General features: G+C 49.3%; 5 protein-coding genes across 8 annotated transcripts; 3 read left to right on the forward strand and 2 right to left on the reverse strand.

The window, feature by feature from the left end:
- Positions 1–627: 627 nt before the first annotated feature.
- LOC108154670 lies at positions 628–3,130 on the forward strand. The gene is made up of 4 exons (XM_017285011.2): positions 628–787; positions 907–1,331; positions 1,416–2,227; positions 2,284–3,130. The coding sequence occupies exons 1-4, from the start codon at positions 739–741 to the stop codon at positions 2,864–2,866; spliced, it is 1,869 nt and encodes a 622-aa protein (XP_017140500.1). The 5' UTR covers positions 628–738; the 3' UTR covers positions 2,867–3,130.
- A 53-nt stretch (positions 3,131–3,183) lies between these two features.
- LOC108154678 (succinate dehydrogenase [ubiquinone] cytochrome b small subunit, mitochondrial) lies at positions 3,184–4,331 on the forward strand. Its single transcript, XM_017285020.2, has 4 exons — positions 3,184–3,315; positions 3,409–3,521; positions 3,593–3,780; positions 3,847–4,331. The coding sequence occupies exons 1-4, from the start codon at positions 3,273–3,275 to the stop codon at positions 4,055–4,057; spliced, it is 555 nt and encodes a 184-aa protein (XP_017140509.1). The 5' UTR covers positions 3,184–3,272; the 3' UTR covers positions 4,058–4,331.
- Positions 4,189–5,388, reverse strand: LOC108154677 (phosphatidylglycerophosphatase and protein-tyrosine phosphatase 1). The gene is made up of 4 exons (XM_017285019.2): positions 5,296–5,388; positions 4,896–5,039; positions 4,520–4,837; positions 4,189–4,462 (listed from the first exon to the last, which is right to left on the reverse strand). The coding sequence occupies exons 1-4, from the start codon at positions 5,305–5,307 to the stop codon at positions 4,334–4,336; spliced, it is 603 nt and encodes a 200-aa protein (XP_017140508.1). The 5' UTR covers positions 5,308–5,388; the 3' UTR covers positions 4,189–4,333.
- A 268-nt stretch (positions 5,389–5,656) lies between these two features.
- Positions 5,657–8,803, forward strand: LOC108154669 (protein sel-1 homolog 1). 4 transcript variants are annotated; one of them, XM_017285010.2, is made up of 7 exons: positions 5,657–5,749; positions 5,859–6,271; positions 6,335–7,080; positions 7,153–7,327; positions 7,400–7,883; positions 7,941–8,145; positions 8,205–8,803. In XM_017285010.2, exons 2-7 carry the CDS (start codon positions 5,869–5,871, stop codon positions 8,610–8,612), a joined length of 2,421 nt encoding a protein of 806 aa, XP_017140499.1. In that variant the 5' UTR covers positions 5,657–5,749; positions 5,859–5,868; the 3' UTR covers positions 8,613–8,803. The 4 variants fall into 4 exon arrangements, with proteins under 4 accessions (XP_017140499.1, XP_017140498.1, XP_017140497.1 ...); XM_017285009.2 differs by having other exon boundaries at positions 5,680–5,772; XM_017285008.2 differs by having other exon boundaries at positions 5,708–5,792.
- A 10-nt stretch (positions 8,804–8,813) lies between these two features.
- Positions 8,814–10,448, reverse strand: LOC108154672 (26S proteasome regulatory subunit 6A-B). The gene is made up of 3 exons (XM_017285013.2): positions 10,115–10,448; positions 9,631–10,051; positions 8,814–9,570 (listed from the first exon to the last, which is right to left on the reverse strand). The coding sequence occupies exons 1-3, from the start codon at positions 10,322–10,324 to the stop codon at positions 8,915–8,917; spliced, it is 1,287 nt and encodes a 428-aa protein (XP_017140502.1). The 5' UTR covers positions 10,325–10,448; the 3' UTR covers positions 8,814–8,914.
- Between the last annotated feature and the right edge of the window lie 6,218 nt (positions 10,449–16,666).

Here is a 16,666-nt window from a genome sequence, read left to right on the forward strand (position 1 = left end):
TTTTTCCAATGCCTTATCATGAACATGCCATTATAGAAAGCTCTGAACGAGTTCCAAAGTTCAACCGGATTATACTACCACATAGACCTACGTGTGTTTAAATTAGGAACTCCAAGCATGTGAATCACTTGTCGTCGTCTATCTCAGCAGCGATCGTAATTTTATAGGCAGTAATCGCCTGATCAACTATCGAATCATATGGCGCTAATTTAGAACAAGTGACGAAAGAGCCGAATCGAGTCCAAACTGCAGTTCAACATAATAATTGCGGAGGCGTTCAGGTCGTTGTGCCCGCAAGTCCCGAGTCCGAGTCCGAGTCTGCCGTGCCAGACAGCGTTAAATTCAATTTAGCGGCTCGCTATTGTCTGTGCCGGTTGCTAAGTAGCTCATTTCTGTAATCAGCCAGACAGACTGTTTTATTACACCAGCAAAGAGCTAGATAATGTAAGTAAACCTTTGAGCTGTAGACTTGGACAATGTCTTGATCATAGAAACGAAATTCAATTTCAAATTCAACTGTAGATGAATAACCAATCGAATAAAACTAATCAAAGTATCAGCCCAGTACTGTAAGGTGGTACGGAGAAACTCGTTCAGTGTTGTAAAGCCAGGCTTCTTTTGGTAAATTTGTTTGTTGCGTGTTTGTTTTTGTGTTAACTGCGTTTTTGTCCATTAATTCCTCGAATTTACATTCAAAAACTATGTTTAGCTATTAAGTAAAACCGTTGTAGTCCCAATATGAATGTTCACCTAAGGGTTATCTGCCTTTTGGGCTTCGTGAGCTCAGGTCAGTACGCGTGCTTCACTCTCAAGCCACACCCAAGCGCGCCTCGCCTAAAAAGCAAAGCAGCTTCAATGTGATGTGATTCATGTGGCCTAATCTTTAAAATTTGTATTTATTTTTAGCGCTTGCACAATTCAATCAAAATCAAATTGAGCAACGCAACTGTATTATACCGAAGATACTGCAGGGATCTTGGTTTTCATGGGAGACCGGCCTGCCCACACAGACGGTGATCGATGCCACTTCGATGTCGAGTCGAGGCTATTGTATCAACTACATGCGCCATCACGGGGACGAGTATTCATTTGTATTCAAAGAAAAGACAAAGGACTGCTATCACTGCGTCAACACGAAAATCCGTACGTTAAATGTGTTTGAAAAGTACGAGGGTCCGTGTCTGAGCTTGCCCCCCGGCCAGAAGCCTACGGTGGAGAACATCTGCAGGAACATTAAGGATGACCAGCAGCTGATAACGCTCTTCAACGAGAACTTTGTGCCCATCAATTGCCGCTCGTCGCTGGAGGGCGTGTGGCATTTTACATATCAAGTAGGTCTTCAACCAAATTAATTAAGCACAATTAAGCTAGCAGCCATAATGATGGACCCCATCTGAAAATTTCTTTTCGTGCAGAATCGTTTCCGTTTTACGGGCGTGTGCGATCAACCGGATGCACGCATACAGTCGTGCCAAACAGCTGGCACCCAGTTTCTTATACAGAATCAAAAGTTCAACATCACTTATCAGAAATGCGAGGGCATGGATGGCACATTCAGCGGCCCTGTTGAGTTCAGTTGCCTGGGCGATTGGTTTGTGGGAAAGAACCATTACTTTGCAGTGGCAAACACGAAGGAATCGCGCAAAGATGAGAAATACCGTTGCTTCCTCAAGAATCGAGACGATGATCTGTACGTTGGTGTCTCCATCACGGCCGAGTGCAATACACTAAAGACGCCCGAGACATCGCCAGAGCGCCTGAAGCTGACCCCCGTCAAAGCTGAGTTTGTGGAACCGGGCTGCACGCTGCCGCAAAACTTTAGCGGCGAGTGGGTGAACACGGCCAACATTGACGCCGATGTGTCCATCAGCGAGACGCACATCAATGAGACTTATTATCCCGACAAAGCTCGTTACCGCAAGACAATCTATGTGTGCCGCGAGCGGCGTGGCAACAGGGTGATGATGGCCCGTCTCACGGTCGATGGATGCCAAAAGGATTATGTGTGCTTCGATTTCATGCCCCGCCATCATAACATCATACGCTACCGCAGAGGCTTGGCCGTGATCAAGGATGATTTCAGTACGGTATGCTCGTGGGTGCAGTTCCCCAATTCGGAGGCCTGGAAATATGACTTGTTCCTCGCCAGGAATCCAGTGCCCGTTCGCTGTCCGGTGGCTGGAAAATTCAACTTTACCCAAAGAGGAGAGCATCCCTTCAGAACGAGGCATGTGTTTAATTGATTTATTCTTTGTAGACGAAGCTAATCGTAAATCTTTGCAGGATCCTTGGTGGTGTGACCTTGAGTCCCCGTCCGGACATTCATTGCAAGCAGAATATTTCCGATTTGTCCGTCTGCGATACGGACCAAAAGGAACTGGCTGTCGATGAGAACTATTGCCTGTCTGTTGATCATTTGGGACGGCCGGTGGACATCTACAGTGATCCGGATTATCGCATGCAGTGCATTGGTTTCTGGAAGGAGAACCTAAAGTCCTATCTGATTACGTACGACGATTTGGATCCGCTTTCCAAGTACCGCTGCTGGGTGTATCAGCGCGCCGACCTCAACCGTGTTCTAATGTCGCAGGCTGTGGGCGCCTTCTGTAAACTGGAACAGGATGTGACCTCATGGAATCATTCCGAAGGGGCAGCGGTGGCCATCGATGCTGTTGAATACGAGCGTGAACGCGACGATTGCCCCATGTACTTTGACGATGGCTTGAATCCTTGGAGACCATCGGATGCCTCGAACATTATCTTCGACTGGGATTTCTACAGAGCCGGAGCGTCAGCCATAAATGGAAAACTGGCCACGGCCATTGCTATGGCCTGTATGCTGTTCACATATTTAGTCGCTCACTGAGTTCAAAGTATTTTTAATTTTACCAACGAAGGAATTACGTTCCGTCCATTTATTTTTCATTCACAGTGTCTTTTTAAACATAGAAAATATCGGTGTGCCTTTTAATGCAAATACTGCCCTTTTAGATGAAATTTGTAACCTAGCTTGTAAGTCAACAAACATCCCATATCAAGTTTGTAATTAGTATCAGCAATTCCGTCCCCGAATGAATCTCAAACTTTTTACGTAAACAATTTAAGCAGCTTAATAAAATGTGTGAAACAACGTCTTTTGTATTTCGATAAATCTAGTGACCGATAGAATCGACACAGCAACTCTGCTTTTAGTGTTGAAAACAAGTCGGCCGTGTTGAACGAATCAAGAGAATTTTTATAATTTGTAAAAAATTCATAATTCCTATACAAGCATGTCGCTATCATTGGTCCTGCGTGGCGCCGTCCGCTGTAATGGTAAGCATTAAACGGACTGCCACATTCCGCGGAGCCTGGCAGGAAACTGTTTTTATTATATAACCAAACTGTTTGTTGGTATCCCGCAACTAGCCGCAAATCTCGTTAAGTCGGCGCGGATATCGCCACTGAAGGCCTATTCCACAATTGTGGCCAATGCCCAACGTCAGACTCTTAAGCCCCTGGCTCTGACCAAGATGGTTGCGGTGAGTGCATCAATGACCTGGCCTGACCGGACCGAATGATGTAGGATAATAATCCCTGCCTGTTCTTTCAGCCCGTAGTTCGGGAGATCTCTGTGAGTGCACCACGCATGGCTTCGGCTGAGTCCAGCCACACAGCCATGTGGACACTGGAACGCCTGGTATCGGTTGGTCTGTTGGCCATTATTCCAGCTGCTTTCATTGTCCCATCCCAGATACTAGATGCTCTGCTGGCCATCTCAGTGGTTATTCACGCCCATTGGTATGCACATTTCTGCTGCCCGGGATAAAGGGAAAAACGAATCACAGATTATAATTATTATTGCAGGGGTGTTGAGGCCATGGTTGTCGACTACATGCGTCCATCTGTGGTGGGAAATATTCTGCCGAAGGTGGCACACATCGCACTCATCGTTCTCTCGGTGGCCACACTGGGAGGCCTCTTCTACTTCATCCAAAATGATGTGGGTCTGGCCAACGGCATTAAGCGCTTCTGGGCCATCAAGGGCAAGGATGCTGAGGAGAAGAAGCAGTCTTAAAGTATTCAACCGCTCGATAAACACGCAAAGCCAACCCGTTATTTATTGATAGCTTTGTGTGCTCCAAAATCCCCGCCCCGGCAAATATATAGTCACTAAATAAATAAATTGTATAAAGAGAAAGGCGCACATGTTTTTACAAAAATTGTAATTTTCAACAAAATCAGAGAACTGCACCTATTTCATTAGTTGGGAAACGTTAATGGGGGAACAAGCTGTTCCAGTTACGTATGGTAATCTAGGCAATAAACATTTTGTGCTATTGAACATCTTAGGTCATGACTTTGCTTGCACATTATTTGTGTAGAATAATCTGAGGGCGTCCCATTGTTTGGTGTGCAGTAAAATATGCGGACGACACGCACGCATGTGATCTACAGCTTCGTCTGGGGTCCATCCATTTTTCTGCAAAACAATAGATTCCAGATAAAACCTTACTTGAAAAATGAACCTTTAACCTACCATCATCAGATAACATCCGACCAAGGTGGCACTGCGCGTTCTGCCTGCCTTGCAGTGTACATAGACAGAGCCAACATTCTCTGGCGACTGCGTGGAGCTCAGTCCGCTGATGCGATTGGACAGAGGCAGGAACTTATTGATGAACTCTACGCCGCGGAAGAGCTTCTCCTGGTTGGGCGACTCGAAGATGTCGGTGGTGGCCAGCTGTAGGAACTCGACGTTAAGTTTCCGCCATTTATCAGTATTGTTCGAGAAGGCTGTCAGCTCGTAGTCCTCGTTCATGGACACCACCGCCTTCATGTTCTCCTTCTGAATCAACTGTTGATCAACCAAGGCTTAAGATTAAGCTGTGGGGTCTCAATTTAACTTAACTTACGTCATTGGCTTGATTCCGAAAGGGGAGTGCTCCTAGTATGACAGTGTCGTCAATGCGGTCGTACCAATTCCTGGCGGAAGCTTTCTCCATCAGGACATTGTAGAGCAGGGTGGGGTAGAAGGACACACGTGCGAACATAGCAGCCTTAAATTATAGATGGGGACACACACACAAATGGAATGGTTATTCTGTTTTGGGCAGCGTGGAGCGCGCAACAGCTGTAAACTTTCACCAGCTCGCTGGGGGGGGGGGGGCAGATGAGCATGAGCACAGAATATGGTTGTCTTGTCTGTCTGTCTTGCTTGAGGCGCGCTTTGGAACTGGTTTCGGTTTCCGATGAGCCAGCCGCTTTTGAAGCAGTCCAACCACTCGTGTCTGGCAGTAATCTCGCGCTACTTACACTCATCTCCATGCCGGTTGGAGCTCAGCTGCTGGTGGGTTCGAGACAATAGTGATTCACGTGTGTACAATGCCGCCTCGTCTTCTAATTAGTATACTCCCAAATTATCACCCCAATCTCGTCTGAAATGCGTCTGACTTGTACGTCCACCTGCCGCCCCGCACCATTTGCATAACGAAACAAAAGATTGGAACAAAACGTATGTTTTCTAACGTGGACTGTTCAACACTGGCAACGCTGGCAACGCTCGCAACACTAAAGACCACAAATTGCAACAAAAAAAAAAAGGAAAACTAAAGAATCTTACGTGTGAAAAATTAATAAAAGGTGGCATAGGAATATCAATCGCCAATCGAGTGTGATTGAAAATGCACCAGCGATAATCAGCACGGTCGAACAGTGAAAACGGTACAAATCTGCTGGACTCCCTACCCCCCTCCCCAGCGAAGAAGAAGTAAATAACACAACACGTCAGAAGTAAAGAGGCATAAAGAGAGGCAAAGAAAAGTAGATCAAATTTCGTGTTGTGTATATTTATGCTGAAAATTTCCGAATACCCACAGAGATAGCACCATGAAACTAGCCAGCTGGATGTGCCTGCTAATGCTCCTCCTGGCCAAGCGCGGCCAGCTGTTGCGGGCGGAGTTGCAAGGGCCCACAGCTACAACCGAAACCACTGGGCCCTCTGCCAGCAGCCTGCAGTCAGGAGAGCCACCTAGTCAGGCCGACACGGAAGAGGTAACCACAGCCGAGACAGATTCCCGGGCTCCGGCCGTCAGCAATGAGCGGAAGGCGTCTAAGCCGAAGGACGGCACGGAGTTTATGCCACGGGTGAATACAGCTGTTCTATTCGAACGGCTCTTTAACGATACTCTGATGAAACAACAGAAGCTAAAGGCCGAGATCGAGAAAATCGAAGCCAGTCTACAGGGCACTGTCGAGACCATTGCGGAGCTAACGCCGGAGCAGTTGGAAGGTGAGTGTTTCCCATCACTTCTCGAGTCCATCTAACAAAAGGTTAATCTCCTGCTCCCATCAGCCCAACTGATGTATAACCAAGCCATCGACATGCTCGCCAAGCCGCGCACAGACAAACGGGTGGTCTTCACCTTGCTAAAAAAGGCGGCGGCCTTCAATCATCGTGAGGCCCGAGCGGCTCTCGCTTGGGCTGTGCTCATGGGCCACTGGATGGAGTTCGATTTCCATCATGCTGCCGACGAGTTTGAGAGCTTGGCCAACGAGGGTTTGCCCTCGGCCCACATGGGACTGGCATTCATGTATTCGGCCGGAGTTGGTGGGAAGAATGTGAGCCAGCCGCTGGCTTTAATCCACTACACTCTGGCCGCCCTGGGCGACGACACTCTGGCTCAGATGGCTTTGGGCTATCGCTATTTGTACGGCATCAATGTGCCCATCAGCTGCGAGAAGGCTCTGATCCAATACAAGCGAGTGGCCAAGAAGGTGGCCTCGAAAGTAACCTTTGCCAATGGGCCGGTTGTGCATCGCGTGCGGCTGCTGGATGAGCTGGAGAATCCCGGCAGCCACGAGACTGAGATTGTCGACTACTACCAGCTGCTGGCCGACAAGGGTGATGTGCAGTCCCAGGTGGGATTGGGCCAGCTCTACTATCAGGGTGGCAAGGCCATTGAGCAGGATCATCAGAAGGCATTGGAATACTTTACGCTGGCGGCCAATGCGGGCAATGCCATTGGCTTTGCCTTTCTGGGCAAACTCTATCTGGAGGGAAGTGAACAGATTAAGGCGGACAACGAAACAGCCTTTAAGGTGAGACGGAGACTCGAAACATAACCACACATTTCCATTGCTAAATATGCTTTTGGTCATTCCATAAATCAGTACTTCTCCAAGGCCTCGGAAACGGGCGATCCTGTGGGCCTGAGCGGCTTGGGTGTCATGTACCTGAAGGGCTTGGGTGTTCCCAAGGATCCAGTCAAGGCTCTGTCCTATTTCACACAGGCAGCAGACCAAGGCTGGGTTGATGGCCAGGTCCAGCTGGGCACCATGTATTTTAGTAGGTTTCTAAACTTCCAAAGCTTTGATTTTGGCTGTTTTCTAAAGAGGATCTTCTGCTCTTTTTTTTCAGCTGGTAATGGGGTCAAGACTGACTACGGCCTGGCCCTCAAGTACTTCAATCTGGCCACTCAATCGGGCCATGTGTTGGCCTACTACAATCTTGGGGTTATGCATGCCTATGGCATGGGGGTGCTGCGCTCCTGCCCGACGGCTGTTGAGTTCTTCAAGTCCGTGTCGGAACGAGGACGTTGGAGCAACAGGCTGATGCATGCGTACAGCGACTACAAGCAGAATCGCATCGATGAGGCCTACATGCAATACTCCCTGATGGGCGAGGTTGGCTATGAGGTGGCCCAGAGCAATGCCGCCTTCCTGCTGGACCGCGAGGAGGTGCATGTGTTCAATGACCGCAATGAGGACTTGATTCGAGCCTTTTATTACTGGAAGCGGGCTGCTGGCCAGGGCTATTCGGCTGCCCAAGTGAAGCTCGGTGACTACTACTATTATGGCTGGGGTACTTCCAAGGATTTCGAGACTGCTGCTGCTCTATACAGGTGCCTGGGTTCATATCATATATCTTGATAACGTATTAATGTTCCATAATCCTGTAGGAAAGCCTCGGAGCAGCAGTACAATGCCCAGGCCATGTTCAACTTGGGATACATGCATGAGCAGGGGCTGGGCATGAAGAAGGATTGGCATCTGGCCAAGCGGCTGTATGATCTGGCTGCCGAAACCAATGCAGACGCCAAAGTACCAGTGGCCATAGCGCTATTGAAGCTGCAGTTTCTGGCAAAGATTGAAACAATCAAAGAGGTATATATTTAGTACATACATATATAAGGATTTATATAACAGATATACTTGTCTCACAGTCCCCGTATAAGTTCATCTTCTATTTGGATGAAAACATAGCCGCCAACTGGGATTTGTACACGATTACATTACTGACTCTGCTGTTGGGATTTATCATGTATACGCGACGACCATTCCAGCAACCTGATCAGATTGCGGGGCAGCAGCAGCCAGCAAATAATTTGGACGCTGCTGCGCAGGTTCAGATGGTGCCTCCGGTAGCTGCCGACGCAACAGCAGCCGCTCCTGCACCCGAACCCGCACCCGCACCGGCACCGGCACCGGCACCCGAACCAGATCCTTCAACGGCTGCTGGCACATCAAAAGCGACGGCGACGGCGGCGGCAACGTCTAATGGCAACGGTGCGACAGAGGCGGCGTCGAGTGGCGCCAGCGCCAATGCGAATGCTCTCGATCCCACTGATTAGTCTTAGTGAGAGTTGGTTTAATCATCCCCCCCCTAGTTTAATTTAGTGTGCGTGTAAATATTTATCATCTAATTTCGCCCGATTTAATATTTTCTATTAACTCAAAAACGACCTTTTAGATATCGTACTCAAATTATAAATGTTGTACTGATCAAAAAAATCAAAGAAAAAACCGATTGTGAATATGTGAACATTTTTGTGTTAGAATTTCTGAATAGTTTGGTTTATTAGAGGGGGATTTCGTAGAGCAATTACCAAATGACAATGTGTTTGGGTTTGGGTTAAACTGCAAATTTGTAGCCTTAAGCGTAGTAATTAAGATTAGCCTTCTTTTTCGCCTGGACCTCCATGATGGCGTCCATGAAGTCCTCGTGCGTCACCGAGCTGGCAGACCGACGCAGGGCAATCATGCCGGCCTCCACACAGACAGCCTTGCATTGGGCGCCGTTGAAGTCATCTGTGGACCGCGACAGTTCCTCAAAGTTCACATCGGTGCTGACGTTCATTTTCCTGGAGTGGATCTGCATGATGCGTGCCCGTGCCTCCTCGTTGGGATGGGGGAACTCGATTTTACGATCCAGACGGCCGGAACGTAGCAGAGCGGGATCCAGAATATCCACACGATTGGTGGCGGCAATTACCTTAATGTCGGCCGTCGAGCTGAAGCCATCCAATTGGTTGAGCAGCTCCAACATGGTACGTTGCACCTCACGATCGCCGGCCTTCTCAGAGTCAAATCGCTTTGTGCCAATGGCGTCCAGTTCATCAATGAAGATAATGGCCGGTGCCTTCTCCTTGGCCAAAGCGAAGGCATCGCGCACCAGCTTGGCGCCATCACCGATAAACATCTGCACCAGCTGCGGTCCGGCCAGCTTGAGGAAAGTGGACTTGGTCTGGGCGGCACAGGCACGGGCCAGAAGAGTCTTTCCCGTACCGGGTGGGCCATACAGAAGGACACCTTATCAAATGTGGATGGTTAAATATCACACTAACTAGAATTTCCATGTGGATTGTTTACCTTTCGGTGGATGAATGCCCAGATTTTTGAATTTCTCCTTGTGCGTCATGGGCAGCACCACGGCCTCGATGAGCTCCTGAATCTGCTTGTCCAGACCACCGATATCGGAATACTGCTCTGTGGGTCGCTCATCTACTTCCATGGCCTTGACGCGAGCATCATACTCAGCTGGCAGGGTTTCCAAAATAAGATACGAGTCCTTGTTGACGCCGACCAGATCGCCGGGCTTCAGTTTCTCGGCATCGACCAGCCCGATGACGGGCAGGAAATACGCCTGACGCGTGGAAGTTTTGATTACGGCGCACTTGCCCTTTCGCTGGTTATCCAGCACCGTGACCGAGCCGTCGTCCTCCTCCTCCTGCGGATCAACGTCCAACAATTCTATGACGTTTGACACCAGGTACGGCAGCGTTTTGTTAACCTACAAAGATTGAGAATCAGTCTCGATTTTCTACCCTGATGGGCATGTAAGTGCTGATGGTACCTTGATTTTCTCCGTGTTATCTTTGATTTTCTCATTTTGCGCTTGTATTTCGTGCGTGATGCGCATCACCTCGCTCTTCATGATCTTTATTTCGTTGTCCATTAGTCGAGTCCTGCTCACAATCTCATCGGTGGACATACGCAACACCTCCTCACCCAGCGACTCCTCGCCATCCTCCCATATCGATTTGTCTTCCAGAGTCTGAGCCATTATTGGAAAGCTTGTGGACTGGCTATACAAGTATCTAAGTTAAATTAAATGATCTTTTCCTTATACTGTCGATGACTTGTAAATTTTCTTGTTTTCAGTGCCAAAATTGACAGCCGATTTCACCGATAAAATATACCGTCCGACCCTCAGAAATATACCAAAATATACCATCTCATTTTAAAAATATACCGTAAATACTGTCGAATGTAAGTTCTATTATACATATTCTGATTTTGATATTCTGTGGAATATTATAAGCTAGATAGAATATTTAGCCATGCCCACATAATTTTACACCATTGACGAATTAATTTTCTACTTGACTGGCTTATTCTAAATACTTGCTTTTATTGGATCTTGTCTAAAAAAAGAATTTAGCGAAGGTCAAACAAAAAACTTTTAAGTTTTCTTGTTTTTCTGACAACTAATCGTGGTGTTGGAAAGGCAGGCGCCGTATATCGGAGCGGCGATAAAACCTCTTTTTACGCAAAATGCAATAAAAGCAAGTATTTAAAATATGCCAGTTAAGTAGAAAATTTAAAATATGCCAGTTAAGTAGAAAATTTAAAATATGCCAGTTAAGTAGAAAATTGATCAATGAATCGTATAAAATTATGTGGGGAGGGCTGAGAGATCTAAATAGCTAGTAAAATTCTACGGAATATCAAAATCAGAATATGTATATTTACGGTAAATTTTTAAAATTGGACGGCATATTTGTTCGGATTTTCTTGTTTTCTTGCCACCACGTCTACCTCACACACCACGGAATTTTTATACTTTTCATAGTTTTTTCTAGTATTTTCCAGTATATTTTAAGACGCGTTATGAACTCACCTTCTTGTCCAATGCACCAATGTAGAAACCGTGTCGAAATGGCAGTAAGAGCCATGTCCCAGGCCGCATCGAATACTAATTCTTGATCAGAATTAAATTCCTGATCGTTTGCCATCAAAATCTAATTTTTTTTCAAAAAAGTCGGAAAAAGGCATGTCAAAAATTTGATAACGGAGGATTTTCACACTGGCGCTTCCATGGGGCTTATATGAAAAAAGACGGGCAAAAAATTTTGAATCGTACACATTTCCCCTTCAGGTGGCGCCTTTAGTAATTACATGAAAATGTATTTAATATGTAGCAAAGTTGTAGTAAGCGTGTAGTTAGGTTAGGTTAGGTTCAGGCGGTTGCCTGGGGGAGTGAAGAAACCCTCCCAAGCTCACTTGGACCTGTAGAAGGTTCGTTGTGGTGCCGCATGGGCGTGTGCCCCTTCCCAGTGCCAAAAAACCGTGGAGAAACAGGCTGTTGCAAATTAAGGGCAGTCCCATCCGGAGGCTTGGATGAATCTGGACAAGGTCCCCGGTTTGATTTCGGACAGGTCCGAAATGTCCGTGAGGAAAGCGGCCCCGAGAATACGAAGACGACGATTTCCAAGGGCCGGGCAGTGGCAAAAGAAGTGGGGGACCGATTCCTCCTCTTCCTCGTCGCGACAACTCCTGCAGAAGTCGTTATGAGGGATTGACAGTCTAGAGGCATGAGTGCCAATCTGCCAGTGTCCCGTAATGGCTCGAGTAACTGCAGAGCACTGTGCTCTGCTGAGCCTATACAGCTCGGCTGAGCGCTTCTTCGATCGATATGGCCATATCAATCTTGAGATTTTACAGGAAACGGTTTTGCTGCCATCTCCTATTCGCATTTTGCTCGAACAATTCGTGCGTGAGGAGCCTGCACGTAGCCAGAGGCATCGCTACCTGCTCCCTCTCCATAAGGAGAGGAATTGTAGTACCCTGCCTTGCTAGCTCGTTCGGCGTCGTTCCCCTCGATGTCCCTGTGGCCTGGGACCCATATAAGGAAGAGGTCTAACTGATCTGCGATCTTGTGCAGAGACCTGCGGCAGTCATTTACAGTCGCTGAGTTCGACGATATTGAGCCTAGAGCTTTAATAGCTGCTTGGCTGTCCGAGAAAACGCACACTAAGTGCGTGTCTAGAAGTAGTTTGGAGACGATGGAAATGGCCTCCTTGATGGCTGCAACCTCCGCTTGGAACACACTGCAGTGGTCCGGGAGCCTGAAGCAATGACTGATGTTCAGCTCGCTGCAGTAGACTCCGCCTCCCACGCGGCCGTCTAACTTTGAGCCATCACTGTAGAAGTGAACCGCATTTGCGGGTCCTGGTTCGCCCATCTCCCAGTCCTCCCTAAGTGGGATTGATACCTGGAAAGGCGTCGAGAGGTGATCACTAGGGACACAATAATCTGTCCTCTCTGGTAATTGCGGGTGTCTCGTCAGGATTCCCGAGTGCCCAACCGCGGACTCTTTCCACAGTCTGGCTTCTCTCATTCTGAGTGCGGAAAGTGTTGCCACTTTCTTTCCCATGAGATCTATGGGGAGGAGGTCCAGCTCAGTATCCAGGGCTTCCCCTGGAGTAGTGCGTAGCCCGCCAGTTATGCATAGCTCTGCCATGCGTTGAACTCTGTTGAGTTTATTGAGGCATGTCCTTTTGTCTAAGGCTGGCCACCATACCGTCCTGCATTGTAGCATCTGATCGATCAGGCTCACCGTCCGGGAGTCAACCCCCAGGTCCGTCAGTGCACCCGTGATGGCGGTCGGGAGGATGTTATTAAAGGCGCCTTCTATGTCGAGGAAGGCTACCAGGGTGTACTCCTTACAGTTGAGGGACGCTTCTATGATCGATGTGATCGTGTGTAGGGCCGTTTCGGTGGATCTTCCTTTCCGATAGGCATGCTGGGAGTCTGAGAATAGACTAGGCGGAATATTTACCGTGAGATGCATCCCCAAAAGCCGTTCCATCGTCTTCAGAAGGAAGGACGATAGACTTATGGGTCTGAAATCTTTGGGGGCAGTGTGCGAGGGCTTGCCTGCCTTGGGGATGAAGACGACTTTGGTATGAAGCCAGGTTTCCGGGATATATCCATGGGAGAAGATTCCCTCGTATATCCTTTTGAGCCAATTAGTGGCTTTTTGTCCAGCGTGAATCAGTTGGGCAGGGATGATGCCATCTGGTCCCGCGGATTTGTATGGTTTGAAGCTTTTTATTGCCCAGGAAATGTTCTCCTGGCTTAGCAGGTTCATGATAACACTTGAGGCAACGGAGGGAGCCGCGATGTAGTGTGGTCTGTTTTCATCGCAGCCGGGAAAGTGGGTGTTAAGGAGAAGATTTAGCGACTCATTGCTGGACGTTGTCCATGATTGGTCGACGTTCTTCAGGTAGCCCAGAGTGGGTGTAGTCTTCGAGAGAACTTTGCGCAAGCGCGAGGCTTCCGAGCTATTCTCAATGTCGCTACAGAACTTACGCCATGAGGCGCGTTTGGCTTTCCTCAGTTCTTTATTGTAAACTGACAGACTGGCCTTGTAATCGGCCCAGTTCTGCTCAGCGTTTTCAGCCTTAGCTTTATTGAAGAGTCTTCGGGAGACTTTCCGGAGTTCTCTCAGTTTCGGATTCCACCATTCAGGTTTCTTCCGGCCTCTGCTCTTGCTAGAGGGGCAGGATTTATCGAGCGCCTCATTGCAGGCGTCGGTAAATAGTTTAACAAGATGAGTCGTGGCTTCCCTGGAGATCTCCTCCTCAGGTGAAGTCTCAGGGAGAACACGGCAGAGGTGGTCTGAGTACCGAGCCCAGTTTGTCCGCCTAAGGTTCCGCAATTGAGCTGGTCTCGGTAGTGAAAAAGAGAATACGGTTTCCACGTACCTGTGGTCCGAGAAGGAGTGCTCTTCCAGGACCCTCCAAGATACGATGTTCGCGTGTAACTCATGAGAGGCAAGTGTGAGGTCCAGGACCTCCTTGCGGTTTTTAATAATGAAGGTGGGATCACTCCCCCTATTTAAAAGGACCATCTGAGTGGTCAGTAAATAGTTGAAAAGGTACTCACCCCTTTCGTTGGTGTCAGTGCTTCCCCTCTGGCAGTGGTGTGCATTGGCGTCGCACCCTACGATTAGGCCGGTGTCCTTGGCCTCGCAGTCTGTGATTAGCGCGCTGAGCGCCTGTGGAGGGGGATCTGGTTGGTCGTGACCCATGTACGTGGAGCAGATTCTCAGTGAGCACCCCAGGCCTTCGAGGCTCACTGCTGTTTGGTCTTCATTGCTGAAACTTGGGAGCAAAAATAAGGGCAAATCTCTTTTTGCAAGGATGCAGGTGCGAGTTTTACCTGCGGAGTCAGCTACGTATAGCTTATAGTCAGGAGTTCTCAGACCAGAGACCCTGTTTCCGAGGATCCAGGGCTCCTGAATGAGGACTATGTCGGCTCCACCCTTGGCTAGGTGGAGCAAGAGAGCAGCGCATGCTGCCTTACAATGGTGGAGGTTTATCTGCAGGAGTATCAGTGACATTCCTGAGGTTCACCTCCACCATTGTCCTGTCGTGGTCGCTCTCCGAAGAGTCCAACTCCTCCACGACCCCGATGTGCTTGAGATCCCTAGTGAGATCGCTCACGTCTGACACGTAACCATCTAGGATGTCATCCGACACCACTGATGCCACGTCTGACACCGCAGGCTTGATCTCCATACTAGGGATCTCCGGGGGCTCCAGGTCTGGCTCGACCGTCGGTTGCATGCCTTTGGAGTCGGACTTGTACGGTACTACGACTACCTTCTTGTAGCCGTAGTCCACAGCGCCCTCCGTGTCGTGGAGAAGTCTGACCGACTCCTCGTTCAGGACGAGGATGATTTGGCGCCTCTGCCCGTTGCACTCCTCTACCTTGGCCACCTTCCAATCGGCTGTGGGAAGGTGGGGGTTGCAGACCTGCAGAATCCGGAGAATCTTATCCGGCTCTGCAGGCTTCGCCGAGACCCACGCTCTGGCCCTCGGCTTGCTGGGGATGTCCTCCCACTTCACGACCTCCAGCTGGGCTCCTGGGTAGACCTCCTTGAGCGACGCTACCGCCTTCGCGTAGAGGGCCGCCGAGCGAGCATCTTGGCAGGCGATGGCTTTCACCCTGCCTTGGTGCCACCCGGCGTTCTCACACTTGGGCGGTGGTCCTCCATTCTCCTCCAACTCCTGGAGGAAACGGTCTTGGAGCTCGTTTTCCACGAGGTGCCACTTGTCCCTAGGGATCTGCCCGTCTTTAGAGTCAGGGTTTTTCCCCTCGCCACCTCGGCAAACGAGCGGTTGCTCAGTGTCTTCGTCCTCTTGGCCTGTTGGACTTGTGTGGCGGTGTCCTCCGCCGAGCGTTGCCGCTTGCTTGGGGCCTTGGCTGTGGCCTTGCCAGCTTTGGCTGGCTGGTAGTCGGGCAGGACTGTCTTGGCCCATCGCCGCGATTCGATTCCCTGGGCAGACGCCAGGAACACCGGGTCGTCGTTGCCCAGGATGAAGGCCGCACGTCTTTTGTCTTGGAACTTGGGCCTATCTTTCGAGGCAGAGGAGCCGCCTGCCGGGGTTGTCAAGGGGTTCCCGGTCCCAAGGGGTCCGCCAGCCGCGATATCGCTCTGCATGGTCGCCCCCCCCGGTAACCGGGTCGCCCTTGGGGCCCCCGACGTGGATTGGCCCGATTGGCTTTTCGGTCCTCTCCTCACAGCGCCTGCTGCCTCGAGACGGTGGACCGACTTAGTCTCCTTCCCCGTCTTTTTGGGCACTGGTTTCCCAGATGCGTTTGTAGAGGGATGGTCTTTTCCCTCCGGCACTTTAGGAGGAGTGCCGTGCTCCTTTGCGGTGTTTTTTGTTTTAATATTTAAATTTGGCATATTTGATCCCACGAGTAGGCGAAGGGGTTAGTCGCCCGGGGCATAGCCCGCGTGCCCCGGGAAGCCTTATTAAAACTGGAGGTCGGCAGGTATCCAGAGTCCGCATATAAGCGACCGAGCACCCTTGGATTGGGGTTATTTCACTGAGAGTTTTCTTCTCTCCGCCCGACTACAATTAGCCAGCATCCTGGCAGAGACATGACCGTACCAGGACCTGTTTCCAGCCGCCCTCACGGGGAGAGTATAGTCGCACTTCCGCCGGTGTGTACAGTTACGGCGGGTGCCGGTTCGCTCGTGCCCACCTGTATCCTATGACGCGGAGCACAGTCGCCTTGGATCCAGGGCAAGCCATGAACCCGAGGCGCCTGTGCCCCGTTCCGAGTCTACAGTTGTGACGAGCCGACCCGACATCCGTTTATCCCCCTGTAGCACCCGACGGCTGACGGCCAAGCGTGTAGTTACCATGTACTTAAATAAATTTAGTCGAAATCGTTGTTGACCTGTTTTGTATAAACCTTATTTTCTAAAAAATTCAATAATAATCGGATAAATTTATGAGTTTAGACCTGTGGGTCTTAGCTAGTTAACTATATTCCACGGAATATCCAAAACGAGAAATGTGATGCTACTTGAATACAAATAATT

Source organism: Drosophila miranda, chromosome 2, assembly GCF_003369915.1.
Source record: "Drosophila miranda strain MSH22 chromosome 2, D.miranda_PacBio2.1, whole genome shotgun sequence".
NCBI lineage: Eukaryota > Metazoa > Arthropoda > Insecta > Diptera > Drosophilidae > Drosophila > Drosophila miranda.